The 22997-nt window shown below is 42.9% G+C and overlaps 1 protein-coding gene across 1 annotated transcript in view; it reads left to right on the top strand.

The window, feature by feature from the left end:
* The window catches only part of VWA8 (von Willebrand factor A domain containing 8), a 313781-nt gene that overhangs the window by 284831 nt on the left and 5953 nt on the right, over positions 1-22997 (top strand). Inside the window, exons 41-44 of the mRNA XM_025196153.1 lie at positions 3783-3908; positions 7702-7860; positions 21627-21725; positions 22747-22985. Coding sequence (XP_025051938.1) covers positions 3783-3908; positions 7702-7860; positions 21627-21725; positions 22747-22985 — 623 coding nt within the window. The remainder of the gene's footprint in view (positions 1-3782; positions 3909-7701; positions 7861-21626; positions 21726-22746; positions 22986-22997) is intronic.

The following is a 22997-nucleotide window of genomic DNA, read 5'->3' as shown; positions in this document are numbered from 1 at the left end:
CCCACGCTCAGCACCAGCTTGTAACCCGCCCCACTACCAGCCTGGCAGTGGGGCCAGGTTACAAGGTGGTGCTGAGTGTGGGCGTGGGGGGAGAAAGCAGCCCCTCCCTGGCCCATGCCCAGCACCCAGCGCTGCAGCCACTCACAGCCTGCCTAGGGCTGCTTGTGCCTGCTCTGGACAGCCTCACGTGGGCTGCGAGTGCCTGCAGCGCGGGGCGCTGAGCATGGGGCAGGCGAGGAGCCACTCTTCTCCATGCAGGGAAGGAGCCCAGGGAAAAGCTGAGCGCAGGGGGGAAGCGCCCCCTCCCCTGCCCCACACCCAGTGTCCCGCGCTGCAGGCGCTCGCAGCCTGCATGGGGCTGTCCAGAGCAGGCACAGGCAGCCCCATGCGGGCTGCAAGCAGCTACAGCACAGGGCACTGGGCGTGGGTGGGGAGGGGCCGTTTTCCCCCACGCTCCTTCCCTGCGGAGGTTCCCCCCCACTTACCTGAGCTTCCCACACCAGGGCAGCCACCTGCTTCCAGCCCAAAATCCAGGAAGGAGCTTCCAGCTGGCGGGCGGGCCAACTTCCAACTGTTGTTGGAGCCCACTGGGCTTCCCCTGGGTCCTACTTCCCTTGGTTCCTGTCATTTTTGAAAACTATTTTGGTAAATTCATTCTAAGATACCTAACTTATTGCCTAGACAAGTAAGCCATCAGTCTAGAACAATTACTGGGAATTAGAAAGCCATTTAGAACAGGCGTGGGTAAAGTGTAGCCCACAAGCCGTATCCAGCTGGTGGTGGACTCTATTTCCCAGCAGCGCCTGCCCACATGCCTGGGGCTGGTCTCCATGGAGACCCCAGCCACAGCTGCACTGTTATAGAGCAAAGCTGGGGTTGCCATGGAGCCTGGCCCCAGCCATGCTGGTAGGGTGCAGGGCAGGGCAGGGTAGAGCAGGGCAGGGGGCTGCTCTGGAGCTCCTGGGATCTTGTGGCAGGGGCAGCCTGGTCAGGGCCAGGGCAGAGCTGCGATCTGCAGCCTGCATACTCCAGCCAGGGGTGTGCAGGCAGTGGATTGTGGCTCTGCCCCAGCTCCTTGCAGCAGTGACAGCATGGTCCCAAGCCAGGGCAGAGGTGCAAGCCATTGCCTGCACACCCCTGCCTGGAGCATGCAGGCTTGCAGATCGCGGTTCTGCCCTGGCCCTGACCGAACTGCCCCCGCTGCAAGATCCCAGCAGCTCTGGAGCAGCCCCCTGCTGTGCCCTGCTGCGCGCCCTACCAGCGTGACTGGGGCTGGTCTCCATGGCAACCCCAGCCTTGCACTATCACAGTGCAGCTGCATCTGGAGTCTCCATGGAGACTAGTCCCAACCATGCCAGCTGGGGCTGCTGGGAAATGGAGTCTGGCTGCTGGCCAAATCTGCCATTTTGCCCACGCTGACTTAGAAATTCAGATGAGAGAGTAGGACAATAAGCAAATCAGAGCAGGATGAGAAACTGCAGATCCTGAGGCTGTAAAATGTAAGGAGAGAAGCCTAAATAATTTGATTTGCAGATCTGTCCAAGTTGAATTGAATCACTCAGCAAGGTAATAGCACTTGGGTGCAAGAATGATATGCTACACATACACGCATGCATTCTGGATCGATGATTTACTTGTCTAGGCAATAATATATATCCATCCTCATTAAAAGTTCAAGAAAAAGAACTTTGGGTAGAAGATCTAATGTGCCACTATCATGAAAAAATAAATAAAGGCATTTAATTCAGTAATTCTTCCAGAAATAAATCTACTTTGACAGAGAAGAAAAAACAGTGAATTAATAGCCATTGATTCCAAGGTCTGTGCCTTTAATTAATCTATGAATTAGGATACAAAGGCAGATCTTTTGATTGATCTAATTTCAAACTGAGCATAGCAGTGTTTTGACCAGATGCAGCTAGGGAGTTAAGAGGCAGAACAGTTTGGATTGTAGCCCATCAACTAGATGTGCAGAGTGCATATAGTTCCAAGAAGCCATCCTCTCAAACTCCAGGCCAGCAGCTTGAATTTGTCTGGGATTGACAACGAATTGGTTCCTGCTTCAGAAAACCTATGATAAGAGGTAATTTCAAAAGAAGACAAGCAGAGGTTTCCATCATTTGAGAGAGTGAGTCACTGTCTAGGAAGGCAATGAGAGACCACTAAAAAGATACAAATACTGTCATCCTCATAATCATTAGAATACTAGGCATAGAGGCCCATAATGCCTATCCTAAATCCATTTCTTCGAGGTGTCTAATTTACTGCTAGCTTCTGACCTGTGATGAATTGGAGATGTCACACACACGTATCAGTAAATCTGTTCCTTCACATGAATATCTCAGTCTTGCTGCCAGGTCCAACTGCTTAAAGCTGTGAACCCAACCATAAATTAAGTGAAACATGAAATTCCCACTTATTCAGCACATAGACTGTGCTACCTTCTTGAGGACTTCAATGATAGTGAAACTACCCTTTTGAAATTGTTAAATATGTCATTTGTAATTTAAGTACTCAAGTCCTCAGTCTTTTGAGTTTACTTCAGTGGGAGTTTTGCCAGCCTGTGAACTGTTGGATTGATCTCTAACGAATGGAACATCTGTATCTCAAGCAAATTGCAGATAGTCAAGGTTGTAAAATGTGCATTTAATGCACTTTAATTGCTGCTGCTTGCACAGAGATGATTATGAATGCTGCTCTATGGGGATCCACTCACAGGCTGTAACAGAGTTCTCCAGCAGTGTTGGGGTATTGCTGTTCAGGGGTTGGGAGTGTTCTGCAGTGGGGGGCCACTTTCACAGATCATGGATCTGAGCGTAGGATGCTTCCACTTCAGCTTGTGCCACCACCATAAGAGCCAGAGCCAAAGCCATAGTCACCACCTCGTCTCACCACTGAAACACCGCAGAACTCCCCTCTGCCCCAGCTCCAACGGCCAGATAAAATGGCTCCATGGCCAAATCTGCCCCACAGGGTATAGGTTGCCAACCCTTATATCTTTCTTGTTCCTGTTAAGTTTAATCTCCCAGTTTTAGTTATCTTTTACATTTTCTTGGATGGGAAACTCATAACAAACATTACAGTGTTGCATGACTCTGGTTCTGTGCATTTCTGCATTGATTCATTTGTGCACCACTTTCCAGTACACTTGTATTAAAACTGCTAGCATTTCATGGTCCAAATTTAGAATCCCATTATGTGAAAAGGCTTAAAGGAGACAGAAATTGAAGCAGAGTCAGGAATATTCTTTATCAGTAATAATTTCTCTCTCAACCAGAGGGACCAGGATGCTTATAAAAATGCATTCAGATTTTACTGACTTTTACTGAGTCGTTACGTAAGTACAAGGTAAACCTGCCTGTATGTCATGGTCTAAATATTTTTTAAGTCATGTAACCTAGGGGTTGGTAACCTTTTGCCAGCACAGGCCACTGCTTGTGACACAATCCCCACCATAGGCTGCACCCCCATACCTCCTCAACAACCAACAGATGCTGCAAAGGGAATAAACTAAAAAGAAGGCAGGCGATGGGACCCAGGAGATACTGCCTCTGCTGCAGCAGAGACAATAAATTGAACATCACAAGCATTATGATGCTGGGGACCTTGGGGACACTGCCTCTGCTACTGTGGCTGGAGCCTGCTGCCAGTTCCTTGAATTGCCATAGGCCAGATCCAGTCTCTTCACGGGCCAGATCCAGCGCACAGGCTGTAAGTTGCCAGCCCCTGATGTACACTGTACCACCATCAGGGAATGTATCACGGATGCTTTTATTTTATAGGCCAAAGGTAAAGAAAGGCAATGGGTGAAACACCAAGCTGTTGGAGAGCTAGATGATGCCAAAATAATTGATGGACTGACCGGAGAAAAGGCCATTTATAAACGAAGGGGAGAACTTGAGCCACAGGTGAGTATCTACTAAACAGTTAGCAAGTTTATTGCTTCCTTGTGTGCCTGTGTATAACAGAGGGCAACCTTTATGGAAGATGAGCCACAAATTAAGCCCCTTGCCATCCCTGAGTGTCACTCTGAATTCCTTCCTCTGCCCAATCTGCTGCTTTGCTTTCTACTGTCTTCCCATGCTCCCTGCTCCATCTGCGTTCAGCTTCCTGCCCTATCTGCCCTGCACTTCTTGTCCCTTCTCTAATCTACCATGTGCCCCACACAGAGGCTGCCCATGCCACTTGTCGCACACATGCTGTGGGTTGACCACCCTGGTTTCATATGCACGTGCCTGTGAGCAAGTTCTATTGAAACAGGCTGCTAGAAAGAACAAAGCGCTTTTCAGGGACTGTCTGCTACATTAATGTAACTCTCAGTATGCCAGCCTGATAAAGACAAATGGCATGTTTAAATATGCTTAAATGGCTATGACAGACCTCTCCTCCTTTCTCATGATATGAAAAATCTCCGTTGGAAATCTGGATTTGCAAATTCAAAAAAGAAAAAGCAAATGAGAAAAAGGATGAGAGAATAATTAAAGCCTAAAATCTGTGTTGACTCATAATCAATTTTTTTTTCTGATGTATCTTTGTATGAATTGATTTAACAGAAACAAGGTGACACCTGATTTACAGCTGCTTACCTAAATCATTCATGTATTTTAATAGTAACATTTACTATGGCAGATTGTTATTATTAATGTCACTAAGGAATTTTTCTTTCAGATGAGCATTTAGAACAGCTGTTTTCTCACACCAACTAAGTAGAGATTTAATAACTCTCTAGTATTATTTTTCCTACTATATGGCCCTCCTTTTTTATTGATTTGAAAAGTATATGGAGCCTAGGCATCCCACTTCATAGATGAGTAAGGGAAAAGATGTTATATCCTAATTATCAAAACTTTTCAGAATGCTATATTTATATATTTCAGGGCACTGTAAAATAGTTTGTCCAGTAGTGAAAAGTATTTAAGTAGTAACGTCGAATTTTGAGTTAATGATATGTGGGTTTTGGTAGAAGAGAGTTTATGCAATCGATTGCATTAATAATTTAAAAAAATGAACTAAACCAAAAAGAACAGGCATTGAGTGAAAGGGAAATATTTGGAAATCACTTACAGATAAAAGAACTATTTTAAGTATTTGTTTTTAATTTTTTTTTTTGCCAGACCATTTTCTATTGGCCTTGTATTTAGATCCAGATTTGTCTCATTGCATCTGGTATAGAAATATTGTTTCAGAAACTAGTGTGCTAGAAATTATTGAAACAGATGTGAATCTTTTTAACAGAAGGATATTAGTTGTATGGTCAGAAAGAACAAGATTGAGAAGCTACTCAAAGCTAGTTTCAAATATTTTTAGAAGGTATTAACTTTAGCAAACGAGCTTTGCAGTTTTATGAGACTTCTCTTTAGAGCCATAAGTCAAGGGAAAACATTTCCCTCATGGCTCTTGGCAGCAAGTACCAATTTGAGAGTCGTTCTATTGAAGTAAAATGTTAATAATCCATCATTTTCCTACAAGCACGTGTGGAATCTTTCCTGGTATTTTGTTTTCAGTCACAGTAAATAAAACAAAGGGGAAAAAAGAGAGAGGCTGAATTCAGCTATCTGAAATACTGTGTTTATTCAAATATAAGATGCCCTGAATTTAAGACAACCCCCCAATAATTAGATTCTATATTTGGAACATTTATACATTTGTTATAAGTTTTTAGGTACAGAATCTAACTACTGGAGGTTTGCCTTGAAGTTGTCTCCCTCTCACTGCTACAGCAGGAAAAATAAATCTGGGGGGGTCAGGTAGCCGCCTTGGCCTCTACCTCCTCTTCCACTTCTTCCCACTACAGCTCCTTCCTCTTCTCGTTACTATAAGACCTTTCTCTCCCTGAACACACAGAAACATAGAAAATGAGAGTTGGAAGGGATCTCAGGAGGCCATCTAATCCAACCCCTGCTCAAAGCCTCAACTAGAACTTTCCAGCCAAGGCTTTGTCTAGCTGGGTCTTAAAAACCTCCAAGGATGGAGATTCCACAGCCTCCATGGGTAACTTATTCCAGTGCTTTGCTACCCTCCTAGTGAGAGAGTTTTTTTCCTAATATCTAACCTAAACTTTCCTTGCTGCAAGTTAAGACCATTGCTCCTTGTTCTGTCATCTACCACCACTGAGAACAGTGTAGCTCCTTGGAAGTGAAGTGCGAATTTGAAAACACAGACCTGGAAATAAACATACTTGTAATTTGCGTATAGAACTCATAAACTTAGTTTCTCCGGAATTGATACATTTTACCTTTTTTGAAACTGGTGCAAGTTTTAGCACAGATGCTCCATAAACACTTTTCAGCAGCACTTTTGTACCTACTTATATATAGTACAAACTATGTATCATATTAGTCCAAAGCCAAAAGGCTCACGATTTACTGTATAGGTCACTGAACTGGGCCCCAGCAAAGTGAACAGCATTTCAAGCCACGAGGACCCCACAGCTCAACACTGCTCAATGTGTGAGTGTACTCCACACCCCCCCCACAAAGGATCCATGTGCTAATTAGCTCCTCACTCATAACTGGAACTGGATGTTCTTGCTATGAGTCCTGGGATTCTCCTAAATTGTATATGCAGAGAAGGCACAGGGCAACCTGGTCTGGCTCCACCTCATGGTGGGCAGGGCCACACTGATCGTATGCAACAGGATGAGGGAGGGAGCAACAGAGATATTCTGGGTGAACTGTTTGGGGCCTTGTTTAGTGATATTCGCCAGACATTTAAGGCTGTTGGAGAAACAGGAGTCATTAGAAATAGGAAAGAAAGGCACAGCTCAGGTGTCGGAGTCGAGAAGAAGTCGAAATATATACAATGTAGTGGCTCACCAAGACTTGAAAAAGAGCTCTGAGAGGGACTGCACTCAGTGGGCACTACCATATATCTTAATCAGATGGGCTGCACTAACCTGTCCTTGGGATAGATTCCCAGCTGCGTGTTGTTTTTCTGGCATGGTGTGGTACCTGCTGAGGTGTGGGGTTTAAATCCCATTTTATGGAAATGGGAGGTTCCTCTGTAGCTTGCTCTTTCAGTCATATGGCTGAGGGCAGGCAAAACTTGAGGGCATCCAAACCCCAAGCCTCTGGGCTTGGGTCTGCACATAGGATACTGACCAAAAGACATTGGAAACATCTGAAGCCCCTGGTGGGGGTAGAGGATGTTTGCTAGTTGTAGGGCCACATATGGTTCTGGACTAGCTCATGGATTTGGACTTAATTTGGCTTGGAACATGAAAAATTTCTTTAAAAAATTTAAATAAATCTGCATGTTTGCCCAACATGGTCCACGTGTGTTATAGTCACACTCAGGTTTGGCTGCTTTTAATCAATTTCATACTTCATGTCTATTACTGCTGCTTTTGGCAAGCGTTTAAATGATGGTCAGTATATTTAATGAGGTTCTCTTGTATGCAAATATAAAACAAGGGTCTTTTTTCGCGATGCTGATGAGGGGGGGAACCTGAGCATGTATTCAAGTAAATATAGTAATTGTTTCTGAACAAGTAATCAAAAAAATTCAAAGAAATAGAAAGGATTTTTTTTTAATTGCCAAACTTGCTAGATACAGATAGTTATGGTTTCATACAGGAAGAGAGATTTTGTTGCCTACTGTTTTTGTAAAGTACATGATTTCTTTTTTTTAAATGCTCTGTTCTTAAGGGAACTGCAACTTTCTCATTCATAAGATTCTCTTTGTATTGTTTGTCTGTATTAGCCTGGGAGCCCCCAGCAGAAGCCTAAATGTTTACGCCTGGTAGTAGATGTTTCTGGCAGCATGTACCGCTTTAATGGGGTTGATGGTCGACTGGAGCGCTCTATGGAGGCTGTCTGCATGGTCATGGAAGCCTTTGAGAATTACGAGCACAAGTTTAAGGTAATTATAACTGTGCCAGGAGTTTAGTGGTAATGAGTATTTGCACAGGCTGTGTCCAGCAGTGGAAAAAAGTATTTCATCGCTCTGTCTAGCCAAGGAATATTATTCATCCATGGAAGGAAACATAGGCTTTAATCTGTTGCTAGCAACCTGAAAAAATAATGCTAGACAGTTCTTAGGACTCACTGAACACTGCAGGAGAGGAGATTCTGATTTATTTTGAGAATTAGGTTATAAAATATGTTGGTTGTTTTGCTTTTTGTTTTGTTTTGGTTTTGGATTTTTATTTGGGGTTTTTTTGTGTATTTTTTGAAGGAGAACTGTTTAAGCCAAGGAACTCAGTACACACACGAATATGCCCACAGACACCAGCACTTTGGGATGGGAGAGGATTCTACTTCTTCCCCTGTTGCACTGCCCCAAGTTCTGATGAAAGGTCCTCAGTCCCACGTCACTTAAAAGTAACCCCCAAATTAAATTTAAAAAAATAAGTGTCAGCCTTCTCTACTTTATTATGATGGATAAAACAAGGCATGGGAGTCTTTTATAACCTTAAACCAGTGGTTCTCAACCTTTTTAGACTCAAGACACCCCTCAGAAAATGGCAGTTCCTATCTTTCACTCACTATAGGAAAATAATAGAGAAATTCTAGTGTTGCAAAGAACTCAGGAAGCCCAAAACAGGTCAGAATATTTTTGACACCATGGATTCCTATTTGAAATCTCCGGGTGTACCTTCTGAATCATTTTTGCACACTTAACAGTGCTAACATTGCGCAGCTCCCCAGGGCACCCCTAAAAGGATCTCAAGGCACCACAGAGTACCTTAGCACCTTGCTTGGGACACAAAGAGAGCATCAAGTCGAGATTTCCTGTTTTGCTGGAGTTCATTCTTGACAAACCCTTGTGTGAAATTGTAGGAGCAAGGTTATCAAGTCTTTAGTGAAAACCTTTTTTTAAGCTTTTCTAATATGACTTAAGAGATTAAAATAAAATATAAAGAATTTTAAAGAGAATTAACAAAGGCTTGCACCTACCTTGATCAGTTAAGTTTTATTCACTGCATTTGTCTGGTAACATAATCCTACATGTTACATTCTTCCATACAATCTTTGGGAGAAAAACCAGGGTGACAAGATCTGAATTTCTGCCAGAAAAAACCCCAAACTTTCATACTTCGTTAATCACAGTCAAAAGTTTCAAAAGAAACAGAGCCTATTTTTTTTCCTTTGCTGATCACCAGGGATCCTGGTTTTCTGTGAAAAAAAAATCCCAAATTTTTGGATTTTGCAAGACAAGGTATAAAGTGACCAGCAGGGATCCTGCTTTTCTCTGATAAAAAAATATGCCAAATTTTCAGGTATAAAAAAATAACCCTAAATCCACATTTTTACATGATTAATATATATATATTAGTGGCATTTCATTTTAACCATGGAAAAATATTGATTTAGGGTTATTTTTTTTATATCCAAAAATTTGGGATATTTTTTATCGGAGAAAACCAGGATCCCTGCTGATCACGTTAAACCTTGCCTGGCAAACATCTGTATAAAGATCAGTTGTTCTAGATTCTCTGCTTTTTGGCCATTTCACCTACATTTTTCAAAGCTATTCATTTCCAAAAAATCTTAAAGGCACTCACTTAGATGAAAAATACAAGATGATTGTTGATGAAGTTTGTAGACAACACAAAAGTGCTGGTGTGATAAATAGTGATAAGGATAAGCTAGTTATATGAAGAAATCTAACTTGCCTGGTAAGGATGGTTCATTTGAGTAGCATGCATATTAATACAGCCCAAAGCAAGGTCATATACACAGGAATGTTGTATTTTGTTCCTTCTTACATGATGAGGAGACTATATCCAGGAATTAAGTGATGCTGAAAAGTATACAAATTGTAGGTAACCAACTGAACAGGAGTTCTCAGTGTAATGATGTAGCTTAGAAGGCAAACACCGTCGCTGAACACATGAACAGCAGAACATATCAGCTAGGAACAAGTAAGTCTCTCACATGCCTTTGTTTATGGCGTGTGAGAGACATACTGGCATACTGTGTTCACATTTAAAAAATAATGATGAAAAATGATAAAGGATAAGAAAGTTAGAATTTTTTTTTTAAAAGAGGTAGAAGAATGATCCAGGTCAGGCAAGCTTGCCATAGAGTGAGAGATTTTAGAAGTTCCATCTTGTTTATTCAAGAGAAGTTTAAGAGGTATCTCAATCACAGTACGTAGATGAGGAAAAGATCTCCAACATAGAGTAACTCTTGAGTTTCACCTTATAACCACTGCATCTCGCTGTACCTTTTATCTACTACAGAGAAGCAGTTAGCTCTGTTATCATCTGACAAAGCACGCTGTTGCCTACAAAAGCCTATGCCTCTCTGAACCAGTCAGACTTTAAAGTGCTACGCTGCCCTGCCTTCGTTTTCTGCTAGAGTAGACAAATTCAGACTAGAACTAAGGCACACATGTTTAAGTGAGTATAATTAGCCATTTTAGCAATTTTTCAAAGGTAGATTCTCCATCACTGAGTCTGTAACTCAAGACTAGATGTCCCTCTTATTAAATAGGCTAAAGTCAAAAATAGATTATGGGGTTTTACCCAGTAATTTCTGCAGGAAAATTTTATGGCATGTGTTATAAAAGAGGTCTGACTTGATGATCATAAAGGTCCTTTCTGGCTGCAAAATGTATGAATCACTCAAATCTGTCTGTGTGGGTTACTAATGATTCTACTGTATTCAGAAATATTTTCAGTTGTCTTGCTGTTTTACCTAATACACAGACCAAACCATGCATTTGGCCATATAAATAAATGGAAATGTAGCTACATGTAATATCACCTACATGCTTTAACAACCATTTAAAGGTTATAAAAACATTCTTACAGAAATTGCGTGTAATTATTAGATGTGAAAATTGCCACCGTTGGACTGTATTAGGACTTCAGTAGCAGTATTACTGTTATTATTTGCCTGAGTCAAGAGAACTGTAGCGCTCATTTTATACTTAAAATAATAGTGGTGGATATCAGGTTGGAAAGTTTTGTGACAGGCCAATGCAGATTTGTTCTCCTCTTCTGTTATGTCTGTTGCGCTTGAATTGGCCCTTGGCTCAGTTCTGTCATGTCAGAGCCCTTTTCAGGAGGTGAAATTAGCGGCATCTTCAGAGAGCCAGTTACATTCGTCCACTTCTGCACTAATCAGCCCCAGTGTGAGTTAAATTAGCTCTTGTCCACATCTCTTTTTGGTGCTTTATTGGGAATTGTTGAGATCCAAACATGACTCCACAAGGCTAGGGAAGGCATTAGCACTAGTCTCCCCAAAGTTGGCAAAGGATAGGAGCATAGCCTTATGCTGCCCTCACCAGCAAAATTGTCCCCAAAGACCTGGCCTTATGAAGTTGTGTATATAGAGCTCGTGTTCAAGCAGCATGTTTGCAAGTTGCCTTCAGCATGGACTGTGACTGAAAAGGCACAAGCTCGGGCCCAGCGATTGTGCTAGTAAGAGGCTCTATGGAAGTGAAGATGCTAACCCTGTACTTAACTTGTTAAACATTTAATATTCTCTATCTGCCTTAGCCCATACCAGTTAATTGCAGCATAAATCAGTTTTTGTGTGTTCTGAATTACAAATCAATCTGCCTGTGTAAACCGCTGGATCGCTTTATGGCTTGTTGTGCCCATTAGACACCATCCACCACCAGATATCTCTTCTCCACTGTAGTCTGTGATTAAGTTCTCTTTTGGATAAAATAAGTTGACTGTTTTTCTAAAATCTTTGGCTATAAGATAGGGAGTTTGTGTACCATATTTTCTCACATACAACATGCCCGAAAATAAGATACATACCTTGATTTTGATAGGCAGAATGAACAAAGAATATCTTTCTTTGTAGTAACTGAGTAGCAGCAGCTAGGGAGCCAAGCCTGCACATTGTTCTGCTCCCTGTGAAACATGTGCAGACATTACTTTTGCTTTTTCCCAGCCAAAGCTTAAGCAACAGAACCTGCTGTTACCATGTTTCCTCATTTATAATCCACACTCCAATTTCCACATCTGTTTTTTTAAAGGTGTACATAATATGTAAGAAAATATGGTTTCTTATTTACCTTTCTATAGAATATTGTGTCTGTCTGAATATGGTTGGTAGCCAGAACACAAGCAGACTCTTCATTTTTTTTTCATGGATAATGATCTGAGCAAGAGAAATGTTAATTCATTTTAAATCCCAGACATTCCAGTTTATAAAGGATCCCTTTCTACACCCCAAAACAGGTCCTAGTGCAGCTAGTATTTCCCAGCCTACTGCAAAGTAAAAAAAGCTGCTGCACATGTATGTAAAATATCAAATATTTGTAAGCCTTGTAAAGGAAATAATCTTTCAGTCAATCAAAAAGAAGCTGAATACATGTATTGTATATGGAATTTTCTACAGTTCATACATAGCTCTGTTCTGTCTTGTACAGTTGGTTTAGCTGGAATTCTACTCTAGAAGTCAGTCCCACAATAAAAGCTCAGGTAGAAAGGTTGAGAGTGTATTCAGTGAAGGGGGTCTTCTACTTAGCACGCTTTGCACCTCTCTGCTAACCCCACAGATTGGTTTGATGTAACCAGGTTGACCTTCAGAGATACTTGCTGTTACCTTTTCCTGAGAAGAGCAGCCACAGTTCAGACAACATTAGGTAGTTTTTAGTACAAATTCTTGGGAATCGCTAAGGAAGCATCCTGGTTCTCTGTCAGTAACGTTGAAAGTGATGGCATAATGGATTACCTGTTACCCTGTTATTTACATTTCAGTTTTGGCAACCCAAAACCATTTATCAACCTATCCCAATAATCATTTTTGTTCTGGTGCTTCAGTAAGTTCTGTGCTGAGAAAAGGATTGTGTCTGAATCTATTGTCTTTTTTTCCTTCCCACCTGTATTTTGCTCATATGTACTACTCGGACATCTCTGTTGTAGGAAACAAAAATGTCTTTGGTTTCAGACGTCTTTAGGAATTGTAGCTATATTTATAGATTACATGATGGCTGGAGTAGACTCATTTTGCTTCTGCTATTTTACTTGTATAGAGGAAACAGTTGTAGAGCATGTGGATAATATCAGGCAGATAATATACTGATCCCTTTGAGGCTAGAAATGTGACAGCATGCATTTCTTTCAGTCTGTTACACCTTTATGGCCAAGGTGGTTATTTGTTTCCAGTTCCCAAAGGGGCAGTCTTAGTCAGAGGGTGCACCATTCCTTGTCAAGGGGAAGTGTTTCTGTAGTCAGGAAGCTTGTTTAAATTAAATGCTGGCTTTTTAGATTCCTCCTTCAAACTCAACTCTTCAGCTCATCAGAAGTATGCAACCTCTAATTCATCATATTCAAGAATGGGAGTGAAGAGCAAGAAGTTCTAGGGCTGCCCCTGCCACTGAGTCTGCCAGTGTGTTGTCTGACTACTCAGATTCCAAGCTTTCAAAAGGGATAATTCATCATTCTGGGTGTGATTGTCCTCCACCTGGCTCAGCTCATTTTCTTTTCCCCTCTGACTTGCTAGGCACTGAACTACCCTGCCTGAGCACTTTGTTAGTTTTTAACAAATGCTATTACTATTGCTGCATTGCACTCTAGGGGGTCATATTTTCAACAGCTCCTCCTAAATCATGAAGGGAAATGTATTCCTACACAGGCGTTTGCCCTTTTTTTAAAACGTGAAAATTCCATTGTGTACGTCATAGTAAGTCAGTTATTTTTCAAGATTAAAATTAGTGCATCTTTTGTAAATCCCATCTCACATGGGAAATTTATTTGAAAAAATGAAATCTCATAGAATGCCTAAAATACAGTACTAACATCCAATGTCATATAAATATCATACAAACCACTCTGGTACAACATTAGTAACTATCTCTTTTATGTACGTAGGGAGACTTTGGGGGCATGCTCATTAGTGCATGCAAGTTTTAAATAATTCTTTAAATGGTCCAATGAGCTGAATTATATATAATTGTTAAGAAACTCATAAAGGGTTTTTTTTATTATTATTTGTAGCTATATTGAATGGAAGCATTGCCATTTTTTTTAGAAAATACAGGCAACCATGCTTGAGAGGCTGATTTAATTCTAAGTGCATTAATGAAGGGGAGAGTGGAAGAGGATTCATATTCCATTTTGTATTTATCATTCATGTTTTTTGTTTTTCCATATTGCTTTGAGTAAATCAGTGCCTAAGGGAGAAGAATAACGGCAGCAGCAGAAGACAAGGACTTTTTTTGCACATTTTGGGCATGTCTTACACCAGTGCTGCTCAACCTTTTTGGCACATGGACTGGATGAGTGGAGTACAGCCAGTCTGACAGCTGGATTTAGTCAACTGCATGTGCTGGGTCTAGGGTTATGCGCCAGGTCTATGACTGCATGCTGAGTCTGGTCACAAACCAGCCTTGCACACTAGGTCTGCAACCCTGTGTGCTCGTTCCTGCACTGTGAGCCATGTCCAGTCCCTCGCAATGGGTCCAGGGCCATGTGCCAGGTCCAACTCTGCGCACTGATCCAGCCTGATCCAACACAGGGACAGCAAACAGGGCAAGCAGTTTGCAGGTCAGTTTGTGTACATAGAGCTCAACCCCCCTGGAGGGGAGAGCCTTTCAGGTTGGTGTGAGGAAGCAGGGAAAAAGGAACTCTTTGGGGCCAAAGAGCAGTAAACAGGCCAGCTTCCAGGTGAGTTTGCTAGGGCAGGTATGCTTGGAAGAAGGGCATTGTGACAGGGGACCGTCTTGAGGCCAGTCCAAACATTGGCCCACCCACCTATCTAGGGCGGTCCGCCCACCTGAATCTTCTGCCACACCTTGTTTGGAATTAGATAGTTGTTTATAGGTGGGAGGCTGCCCATGTAATGCCTGATACCAATGGTGTAATACACGGCTCTATAGCACCCCTACACCATGTCTTATGCTCCACAGATGGCTTCACTATATGGCTCCATCCCCATTATATTCCAGACTGACATTTCAGACCCCGACCTGGATCCTTCCTAATCAGGCAGCACAACCTCCGCCATCCTTCGGGCTGCTTTCCCTCTCAGCAGTGGCCCCAGCCGGGACCTTTAGCCTTACGGGCCCTGGCTTCACCTCTAGGCCAGTCAGAACTACAGGCAACTTGCAACTTGCATCTATCACTTTTGCATTTCGACCATCCCGGTCCTGGCCCCAACATTGACCAGTCAAGGGTTTTCTGGCTAGGCTCCTGAGCAGCTAGCCCTCTCCCATATGGGTCTGCCTTCTCAGGCCCCTCCACATGCTATTCCCACTCTCTGAGCATGTGGGCCATATAGTCACCCTGGACCCCTCCTGGGCCAGCTGTTCCACCCTACGGGGCCTCTACTCCACCCCCTCACTGGGGCTTCTGTGTCTTATACCCTTTGGGCCTCAGGCCCTACTCTATGAGCCTTGGCCCTGTGCTTTTTTGTCAGGGTGTGCTCCCCTAGCCTTTCCCCTCCATGGGGTCGCCCACATGGCACTGGTGGCTGAGGCTGCCACCCACAGCATACTTATAGAGTTGGCAGTGCTACGCTTGCTAGCACCACTGCTGAAAGATACTTGGGACTCATGACTGACCACAAGATGAACATGAGCCACCAATGCAATGTCACATCTGGTAAAGCAAGCAAAGTCCTGGCTTGCATCTATAGCTGCTGCTCAAGTAAATCTCAGGATGACATCCTCCCGCTGTACTCAGCCTTGGTGAGGCCGCAGCTAGAGTAGTGCATCCAATTCTGGGCTCCGTAATTCAAGAAGGATGTCAAGAAGCTTGAGAGAGTCCAAAGGAGAGCCACGCGCATGATCAGAGGCAGAGGAGAGCCACTTGCATGATCAGAGGGCAAGAGAATAGGCCTTATGAAGAGAGATTGAGAGCCATGGGACTCTTCAGTCTGGAAAAGCGCAGGCTCAGGGGGCACCTGGTGGCTGCTTATAAGTACATAAGGGGTGTGCATCAGGATCTGGAAGAATTTCTGTTCACCAGAGCGCCCCAAGGAAAATGGTCATAAACTCCTACAAGACGGTTTTAGGCTGCACGTAAGAAAAAATTTCTTTATGGTCTGAGCTCCCAAGACCTGGAACAGACTCCCTCCAGAAGTGGTGCAGGAACCTACTCAGGACTCATTCAAAAAACACTTAGATGTTTATCTTGCTGGGATCCTTTGAGCCTAGCTGACTTCCTACTCCTGGGGCAGGGCGCTGGACTTGATGATCTTCAAGGTCCCTTCCAGCCGTAACATCTATGAAATCTGTGAACAGGCAAGAGAGCCACAGGAAGAGGTGGTGAGGCACTGAAGCATCCTTTGTCATTAGGATTTCATCCATTCATTGCTGGAGGAGACCTCCAAGACTGTGGAGGAAGAACTGCCAGAGGCAGTGCTAAAGAAGAGAAAGGACATGGATGCCCTGGAAGGTAGAAGCTGGAAGTTTGTGACTCCTGGCAGCAAACAGAAATCTTCTTCTCCACCTGCAACAGTTCATCTGGAGAATAGAAATGGAGCCCTAGCAACAAAGGGCGAGGAGCACATTCCATTGTTGGTAGAGGACAGACCAGGCCGCCCCATAGTTGAAAGGAACAAGACCGGCACCACCAAGAAGAAGCAACAGGTGGTGGTGACTTGAGACTCCCTTCTATGTGAGACAGAGGGATCCATCTGCTAACCTGATCTGTTGTCTCAGAAAGTCTGCTGCTTGCCTGGAGCCCAGGTCCGAGATGTCATGGAGGGATTATTGAGACTCTTCCGGCCCTCTGACTATTACCCTATGCTTCTCATCCATGTGGGCACCAATTATACTTCCAGGGGAGACCCCGAGCAGATCAAAAGTGACTACAAAGCTCTGGGTGCAAGGTGAAGGGGACTGGGGCTCAGGTAGTGTTCTCTTTGATGCTTCCAGTCAAGGGGAAGGGCCCAGGAAAGAGCAGATGCATCCTGCAAATCAATGCCTGGCTACACAGGTGGTGTTGCCAGCAGGGCTTTGGCTTCTTTGACCACAGAACAATGTTCCAAGAAGAAGAATTGCTGGGAAGAGATGGGATCCACCTGACAAAGAGAGAGAAGAGTATCTTTGCAGACAGGCTTGCTAACCTAGTAAGGAGGGCTTGAAACTAGGTTTGCCAGGGGATGGAGACCAAAGTCCTGAGGTAAGTGGGGAAGTGGGTGACCTGGCAGAAGAGCAGGCAGGAGGGGAGGTGTTCTCATGCTTCCTGAGAAATCAGGGCAATCAACTGGTTACCTCAGATGCCTGTACACGAATGCACAGAGCCTGGGAAACAAGCAGGAAGAATGGGAAGTCCTTGTACAGTCACAGAATTATGACATGATTGGAATAACAGAGACTTGGTGGGATAGCTTGCATGATTGGAGCACTGTCATGGATGGGTACAAACTGTTCAGGAAGAGCAGGCAGGGGAGATGAGGAGGAGGAGTTGCACTTTATGTAAAAGAGCCATACTATTGCTCAGAGCTCCAGTATGAAGCTGGAGATAGGCCTGTTGAAAGTCTCTGGGTTAGGGTTAGAGGAGAGAGCAACAAGGGTGATGTTGTGGTGCGGGTCTGCTATAGACTACCAAACCAGGAGGAAGTGGTGGATGAGGCATACTTCAAACAGCTAACAGAAGTTTCCCGAACACAGGCCCTCATTCTCATGCGGGACTTCAATCATCCTGACATCTGCTGGGAGAGCAATACAGCAATGTGAAGCTAATCCAAGAAGTTTTTGGAGAATGTTGGGGACAACTTCCTGGTGCAAGTGCTGGAGCGGCCAACTAGGGTCCATGCTTTTCTTGACCTGCTGCTCACAAACAGGGAAGAATTGGTGGGGAATGTACTAGTAGATGGCAACTTAGGTAGCAGCAACCATATGACGATTGAGTTCAGGATCCTGAAGAAAGGAAGGATGGAAAACAGCAGAGTAAAGACCCTGGACTTCAGAAAAGCAGACTTCGACTTGCACAGGAAAGTCCTGGAGAAGATCCCCTGGGAAACCAGTCTGAGGGGAAGAAGAGTCCAAGAGATTTGGCCATACTTTAAAGAAGCCTTCCTGAGTGTGGAGAAACAAACCATCCTGATGTGCATGAAGACTAGCAAGTATGGCAGAAGACCAGCCTGGCTTAGCAGGTAACTCTTCAGTAAGCTAAAGCAAACAGCTAGGGATGAATATAAGAATATTCCTCAGGCATACAGGGATAAAGTCAGGAAGGCCAAAGCACATTGGAGTTGCAACTAGCACGGGACATGAAGGGTAACAAGAAGGGTTTCTACAAGTATGTCAGTAACAAGAGGAAGATCAGGGAAAATGTGGGTCCTTTACTGAATGTGGGAGGCAACCTAGTGACAGAGGATGCAGAAGAGGCTGAAGTACTCAGTGCCTTTTCCACCTTAGTCTCCACAGGCAAGGTCAGCTCCTAAACTACACAGTTTGGGGAGGAGGAGAGCAGTCAACAGTGCTGAAAGAACAAGTTATGGACTATTTAGAAAAGCTGGACATACACAAGTCCATGGGGCCAGGTGGGCTATACATCATAGGGTGCTAAGGGAGTTGGCTGATGTGATTTCAGAGCCACTGGCCATCATCTGTGAAAACTCATGGCAATTGGATGAGGTCCTGGATGATTGGAAAAGGGCAAACATAGTGCCCATATTTAAGGGAACTACAGACCAGTCAGCCTCACCTCAGTCCCTGGAAAAATCATGGAGCAGATCCTCAAGGAATCCACTTCTGAGTACCTGGAGGAAAAGAAGGTGATTAAGAACAGTTAGCATGGATTCACTAAGGGCAAGTCATGCCTGACCAACCTGATTGCCTTCTTTGATAAGATGAATGGCTCTGTGGATGTGGAGAGACATCACAATGGATGTGATATATCAAGATTTTAGCAAGGCTTTTGATACAGTCTCCTACAACATTGTCGCAAGCAAGCTAAGGAAGTACAGGCTGGATGAATGGACTATAAGGTAGATAGAAAACTGGCTGAACCATCCTGCTCAGAGGGTAGTAATGAAATTTGCAAATCTAAGTTGCAATGTCCAAAAAAAAAAAAGCTACCATACTAGAACCACCCTTGGAGTCTTTTCTCCCAGCTGAATTTATGAAAAAAAAGTGCTTTTGGTTGCTGTTCTAGCCTGTGTTGGTTCTTACATGAAGCTCATCACCCTACTGTCTGAGTTCTACACGTATTGCTAAACATTCAAAACTCAGTGTGAAGGCATTCCATATTTGACTTTTTAATGTAAAATTGTTCTTATTTGGTAAGCTGTCATTTTGGTTAGGTTAATTGTTCTGAAATGTGAGGGTAAGAACACAAATTTAGTGAGTCATAGTTCTACCCAGAGCTCAAATTCCCAAACACGCAGTAACTTCGCCAATGCCTTTAAGCTTTGCCCTGCAATTACCCAGCAATCCAGTTATGAAACCTCCCTGATACAAGAGGGAAAAGTGTATCAAACTGTAGGATGGTTTCGTGATGTGTGAAAGAGCCTGTTTTCATAAATCATCTAAGCCTGGATTGAACACAGAAACTTTGAGGTGAAAGGCTGAACCATTATTGCAGTGTTCCCAAGCTGCTAAATATGGAATAATCTCATAAACTTGGTATATTAGTGCCAGCATCAGAACAAACATTTGGAGAAGAAGTCAGAAGCTGTAGATCTCCAAAAGTAGCATGTGAGGAGGGAGTTTCACTTTCTTATACATTGTAGAACCACATCATTGCACCTCAGATAATGGAAAAACATTTGTAGATGGGGGTTTTGATTAAAATATGTCAAATCAAGTAAAGATGAGAGAAGTACCAGTAGCGGCCCAGTAAGTTAAGAAAGAATTGGCTAAATGTAACAAGTGCATAATTCTGGAATTAAGTGAATAGCCATGAATATTGATAATTTTAATAGGACCTGGATTGTCTCCGTATATTTCCAGAGCTGTAATCCACTACTAAACCTTTATCTGCTGATGTGAGTAACCTGTATTGTATTGAAAGAGATATTATGTTGAATGCTGAGACCTATACCAAAAAAATTTGATCATTAATGCTCTGAGCGCTCTATTACTCCACAGCTTTGCAGCTAGAACAAATCCTAGTAAATTATTTTTTAAAAATCATGTATGTTTTGTTGCTATCGAGTGTACATGATCCTTTGCAAACAAGTAAAACGCATTCCCTGGTAAAATACCCTGAAGGCAAATTAACTGTCTAAGGAAAACAAAAGCAATAAATAAATACTCATCTTGAAAGAGAGGATGGGAAAGCCTTACCAAGCAAGGGAAAGATAAAGGAGATTCTCTACTTGGAAGAAACAGAACTGGAAGAGAGGAGGAAGGATGAAATGTTCAAGCATTAGGGAGCAGCATCAAAGAGGGAGGAAGGGAAGGGAGCAGTGCGAAATGAAAGCATGTCAGGGTAGGTAAAGCAGGGGGAATTGTATGAGGCTGTTAGAAAGTGGCCTGATCCTCAGCAACACCCTTTAAAGTCTGTGACTCCTTAGCACACAGCAGGGAGAAGGAAGCTTCCCATTTCAAAACAGGAGTCTGCTGTTCCATTTGCGCCTATTTACTGCACCTTCTGCTTTGTTTGCAGTTGAAGGTGGGAGGTATGGGAACAAATATTTGGTCCCTGCATAAAGAAGAGTGAAATGTATTTGACCCAGAGTGGGAGGAAACCACGTTTTTCTTCACTGCCTAGTTTCTGCCAAGTGCAGAGGTCCTAAGAGGAGGAAGAGGGCAGGAGGGTTCTTAAGGGTTGTTCCTGCCATGGTAGTTATACCATGCAGAATCTAGCAAGTGGGCCCTGATCCTAACAAGAGCACCTTGGTACTACTGTAATGAAAAAAAGGGAAAAAAAACCTGGGTTGGATTCTCCAGTCCATTAAATCCACTTTGCCATGCCTGTTAATTCTGTGTGTCAGACACCTACCCCCAGCACAGAGGGCGGGCAACATGGACAACTATCAGAGCTAGAACTCAGCCTGTCTTGGCATTTGTGCCATGGTGATTAACATCTCAAATAAAGCAAAAGCTTTTAAATGTTGAGCTGTTTGTTCAACACAATGTTTGCATTAGTGCCATTCTGCATGTCCTCATTGCAGTGGAAATCTTTGTATTTCAGTACAGCTTATGTTCTACTGCTATTGACTTTCACAGCAAAATGATACACGTATGGCCTGTCTCAGAAAATGCAAGGGGGCTCTTGGAATTCATCCCTCTGTGTACTGCTGGCCATAGGTTTTGATCGTTTATGCAAGTCTAAGAAAAGTTAAGGTGGCGGGATGGCTTGTAACACTTCACTTGTCAGATCAGAACAAGGTCACACAAGCAACTTATCAAACATCAGAGCTGCACTTTTAACAATCTACTCCTTGTTTGCCAGATGGCAGGGAGAGAAAAATAAATTGTAAAAAACATGTGGGCAGTGTGAAAAATTTTAGCTCTGAAATAAAGTGGGCAGAGTGAAGCGTTGATTCAAGTCTCAAGCTTTAAAATGGATGTAGTGAGGTAATAGTTAGATCCTAAAATGAGGAACTGCTCTTTATTTTTGTTATGGTGAACATTTTTATCTGCCAAGGGCAGCTTAATGATAGCGAGAAATTGAGGGCTGGTCTTTTAAACCAGTCAGAAACATAAGCAGCTGTCAGGATTTATCTTTTTGTTAAAAGCAAATTTGATTACATTTCATGGGGTTCTAAGCCAAGTCACCTGCAAGTCTAATATATTACTATTTAATTCTCTTTTTGCAGTACGATATCGTTGGACATTCAGGCGATGGCTTCAACATTGCGTTGGTTGGGTGTGACAAAGTTCCTAAAAACAATAAGCAAAGATTAGAGATTCTGAAGGTAAATCCTGTTGATAAATAACTCCTGATAATTATGGATCAAATGCCCAGTGGATAAAAGTTTCTGTAGGTGACATATAAATGTAAAGGGAGGGAGGCAGCTGGAAGGGAGAGGATGGGGAGTCTGTGAGGTAAATGAAAAACTAGAAAAGGTTATTTTAGAGACTTTTTAAAAAGCTGTCATTGTATAGAATATGGCAGTGTCCCTCATTTGTATGAAGATATGTGAAGCTGTATGTTAATAATAAGTGGTAGTGGTCTTAAGATCTAACTAGGGGCTGAAGCAAACCACAAAGTGATCCTGAAGAATTGCTCGACTTTCTGAAAATAAAAAATGCTTTAGTAGTAAGAGGACATGCAACTGCAAGGTGGGTAAGTACACTGAGTACCACTAAGAAACTTACTGCATCAGAGAGCATTTTTTATGAATTTGACAGTTTTATAATATAGGAAGTATTAGGTATTCTAATGACTGAGCTCTCTCACCCCTTTCTAAAAAAATGATTTATAATCCATATTGTCCTGAATGAAAAAGTAATGCAGTCCTTTCCCCCACCCTCTTTTACTGTTGTTTCATACAAGCCAGTACAGATATAGCTAAGTAAATTTTATTAACCAATATTTGGTAATAGCAGTCACCTGGATGTTGATGTCTATTAGTCCAACATGCAACAGGTAGGATTTGTCCTGGCCTTAGGGAACTAAGCTCCATTTTCCTCCTTCAGATAGACAGGAATGTAGACACCCAGTCTGAAGCCCACCACAGTATTTTACCCTCCTCATCCTATTACCAAGTATGTTCTGTTCAGTTGACACTGCAATTTGGATTTCAAGGATTAGTGTTTGTAATAAAAATTACATGTACGTTAACTGATACATAAAGTGCTCTAAAGCCTGGAGCACCGAACACATTTCTAAACACACCTCCCTTAAGGATGTTTGCTCCCTTTTGTGCTAATTAGGATGGATGCTTATGTAAAAGAATTCTCACCTGTCTCCATCTGAATTTGTTCTGCCCCCAGATAATGCACGCACATGCTCAATTCTGTATGAGTGGAGACCATACACTGGAAGGGACAGAGCATGCTGTTCGTGAAATTGCCAAAGAAGATGCTGATGAGTACTTTGTCATAGTCTTAAGCGATGCAAACTTGGAGCGATATGGTATCCCACCAGCAAGGTTTGCCCAGGCCTTGACACTCAACCCACAAGTGAATGCCTTTGCTATATTCATAGGATCCTTAGGAGACCAAGCAGACAGGTAAGTATTCCT

This window comes from Alligator sinensis, unplaced genomic scaffold (assembly GCF_000455745.1).
Source record: "Alligator sinensis unplaced genomic scaffold, ASM45574v1 scaffold59_1, whole genome shotgun sequence".
NCBI classification, from domain to species: domain Eukaryota; kingdom Metazoa; phylum Chordata; order Crocodylia; family Alligatoridae; genus Alligator; species Alligator sinensis.
The sequence above is the reverse complement of the archived record's forward strand: the minus strand, read 5'-3'. Positions and strand labels throughout refer to the sequence as shown.